We start from the raw sequence: 2,990 nt of genomic DNA on the forward strand, positions 1-2,990 counted from the left end.
CTTCTATAATAGCCTGGCTATTTGTGAGCCTGCCTCTTTATTATTACACTGAATATAGTTTCAGATTTTTGTATAAGTTTTCTTCAGGTTAACTTAGAAAGTGAGTTATTATTGTTGCAAGTTAATTTTCTAGACAACAGAAAAATAATTGTTAGGGAAGTTCAAATGTTAAAAATTGGACTGATGTTGACATGCGATAGTAATGTTAGACTTACCAATGTTTAATTTTATTTACATTTTTTATCCGATTCCCCGATTAATCATAAGAATAATGGATAGATTACTTTATTACTAAAATATTAATTTACATCAGCCCTACTGTCTCTATATGTGTGTATGTACAATATGGAGTTTTCAAATGATTTCAGTTATTAAAGAACAAATCTATCCATACTAACCTGGGTCTATGTAAAAACAGTAGTTGCTCCCTAAAGCTAGTTACTGGTTGTGCCACCTTTGTTGCCAGCAAAATGTTTCACAGTGGGGATGGTGTGTTTGTGGTGATGTGCAGCGTTTGGTGTCGGCCAAACATAACATCTTGTCTGATGACCAGAAAGGAAATATCTCTGATTACAATTGGAAACTAAGGTTGGCAACATGAACTTTAATTAAGCCCAGATAAAAACAAAGCATATTAACAGTTAACAACCAGTAGCATAAAGTGTAGGTTGTATTCGGTACATTTTTAGTTAATGTTGTAACACCATTGCTAAAACCCTTCTTGCTGCAACTGTCACCACCATGACAGGCACAAAGATGAGTTATGGGTTTGGTTGATGGTGAAGGATGAGGCAAGGCATGAACCAGATCTGATCAAGAAGTGCAGTTCTGTGGCATTTCTACCCATTTCTTAATTTTGTGGTTGACGGTGAGATTAGAAGCTCTATAAGTATCCAGTGATTTCATGGTGAAGGCAATAGGTGCTACCTGGCTTAAGAAGGCTAAGAAGACAGATCATTCTGCATCAGGTTTGCCAATGAAATTTTTGCTTCTTTTTTTAATCATCATTTGAATTGTATTAACATGTATGCTTTATTTTGACTTGTCTTTAGTTTTCAAATTTGCATCATCGCATCATCTCCATCATGAAGTTGTTGGCTGTGTTTCTCCTCGTTTTCTCCATGATGGCTAAGAGCAGTGGTGAGCATGAGGATTTTAAATATAATGAAATCATAAAGTAATTAAAACACACAAACATACTAACTCCAGCTTAAAATATCCACAGCTAGCTCCAAGGATACCTCTGCTCATGAAGGTTAGTCGTTTTTTGTCGTTTTTTTTAGCCCCAACTCTAATCCATGATAAACAGAGCAGGGCGGTAGCAGAGTAAGTTTACATGAGTACTGTGTGTAAGTAGTTTTGAGAAATTCTACTTTACTTGATGATCATTCTTATTGAAAACATATTTCTTTCATTCCACTAAACGTTCAACAATAAGATCAAACTGTTGACTTCTGATGTGGAAGTGTTTGAATCAGGTGAAAACTCCTGTTAAAATAAAAACCTTGTAAAAAAGTAACAAGGCTTTTGTTATTTGTTACCTCTGTTTTTCTTGTTTGTGCACAAGTGTTACAATCAATTTAATGTTGAATCATTTTGATGTTATATGGGACAAAATAAGGTCATTTTTAGAGAAATGCCACATGCACCTCTTGATCTGAACTCTGCATTTGTTTGCCATCAGAACAAGTTGACTTGTTCCAGAGATCTGTTCCTTGTACTGCTGGCTGGACTCTGATCAACGGTCGCTGCTTTCAATATGTTAAAAAAGGCATGACTTGGGCTGCAGCTGAGGTGATTTCCAACAACATTGTGCTCTTAATTTCTTTTGTTCTTTGCTGAAAAAGTCCAGATACTTCTAATTGTTATGTCTGTAGAGAAACTGTCTGTCCATGGGGGCAAACCTTGCATCAGTTCAGAACGCGAACGAGTACCGTGAGATGCAGAAAATGATCGCTGCATCAAGTTTGGAATCCAAAGCAGCATGGATTGGAGGCAATTCACAGGAGGTATTGTCGCCAGTATATTTTATTTGTTGTGTATTTTGTGAAACATTGAATGACATGTGTCATCTGGTGTATATTGTCTTCCAGGAGAGCATTTGGTTGTGGAGCGATGGAAGCCGTTTCGACTACAAAAGCTGGTGTTCTGGAGAGCCTAATAATGATGGCGGCAACCAGCGCTGTATACAGATAAACTATACAGGTATAAGAAAATATCACACTAGTCTGTTTTTTCGGTTGGTAAGATGACTCATGGGTAAAACTAATTTACTGTGCATGTTAACTTTTTAGTTGACCTGCATAAACATTTACTGAATTTACACCAGGAGCTTATATTATTTTTCTTGTGGAAAAAGGGTTTTTATGATATGATGTTTGACTGATGTGATGTTCTCTTGCTTATAGCTGCAAAGTGCTGGGATGACGTGAACTGTGCTTTTCAGCTGCATTCTGTCTGCGCCAAGAAACCCTGAGAAATGTGAGGTTCCCAAAGAGGCCTGATGTGTAAAACAGAACCAGTGGAGGATCAGTGCTAGGTGTTTCTGTTTTCCTGCCTTTTTAACCTTCAGAAAACCCAAAGATATTTCTGCTTCTTTACTTCATATAATTTCTCTCTTTAATGCAACCTAAGGAATGAAGCGACAAGCAAACAGCAGCTGGATTGTCTCTCTGTAATAAGATCAGACTGAATGAGTTATAAGAAAGAATCATCTATGCAAAACTTTCTTCTATTCTTTGGCAAAGCAAAAATAAAACTTTTACAGTTTATTCTGTCTTTGTGTTGTTTTGTTTTCTGAAACATTTTCTGTTTCTTGAGAATCAGAATTCGTATCAATAGTAGGCTTATGTAATTATCAAAAATTACAACATTATTAATGAGATTATTAATAATTTTCAACTTTTTTAGTTGAATCAGGAATTATAAGTCAAACTTGTCAATATCTCGTAAACGAATGAATAACCTGATCAGGTTTTCTGGGTCAATAG

The 2,990-nt window shown here is 35.9% G+C and overlaps 1 protein-coding gene across 1 annotated transcript; it reads left to right on the forward strand.

Annotated features, from left to right (window-relative positions):
* Window positions 1-339: 339 nt before the first annotated feature.
* On the forward strand, window positions 340-2,771 carry LOC116732149 (ladderlectin-like). The gene is made up of 7 exons (XM_032582139.1): window positions 340-968; window positions 1,053-1,140; window positions 1,226-1,255; window positions 1,685-1,794; window positions 1,878-2,009; window positions 2,094-2,205; window positions 2,409-2,771. The coding sequence occupies exons 2-7, from the start codon at window positions 1,086-1,088 to the stop codon at window positions 2,474-2,476; spliced, it is 507 nt and encodes a 168-aa protein (XP_032438030.1). The 5' UTR covers window positions 340-968; window positions 1,053-1,085; the 3' UTR covers window positions 2,477-2,771.
* The last annotated feature ends 219 nt before the right edge of the window (window positions 2,772-2,990 follow it).

Source organism: Xiphophorus hellerii, chromosome 14 (genome assembly GCF_003331165.1).
Source record: "Xiphophorus hellerii strain 12219 chromosome 14, Xiphophorus_hellerii-4.1, whole genome shotgun sequence".
Classification (NCBI taxonomy): domain Eukaryota; kingdom Metazoa; phylum Chordata; class Actinopteri; order Cyprinodontiformes; family Poeciliidae; genus Xiphophorus; species Xiphophorus hellerii.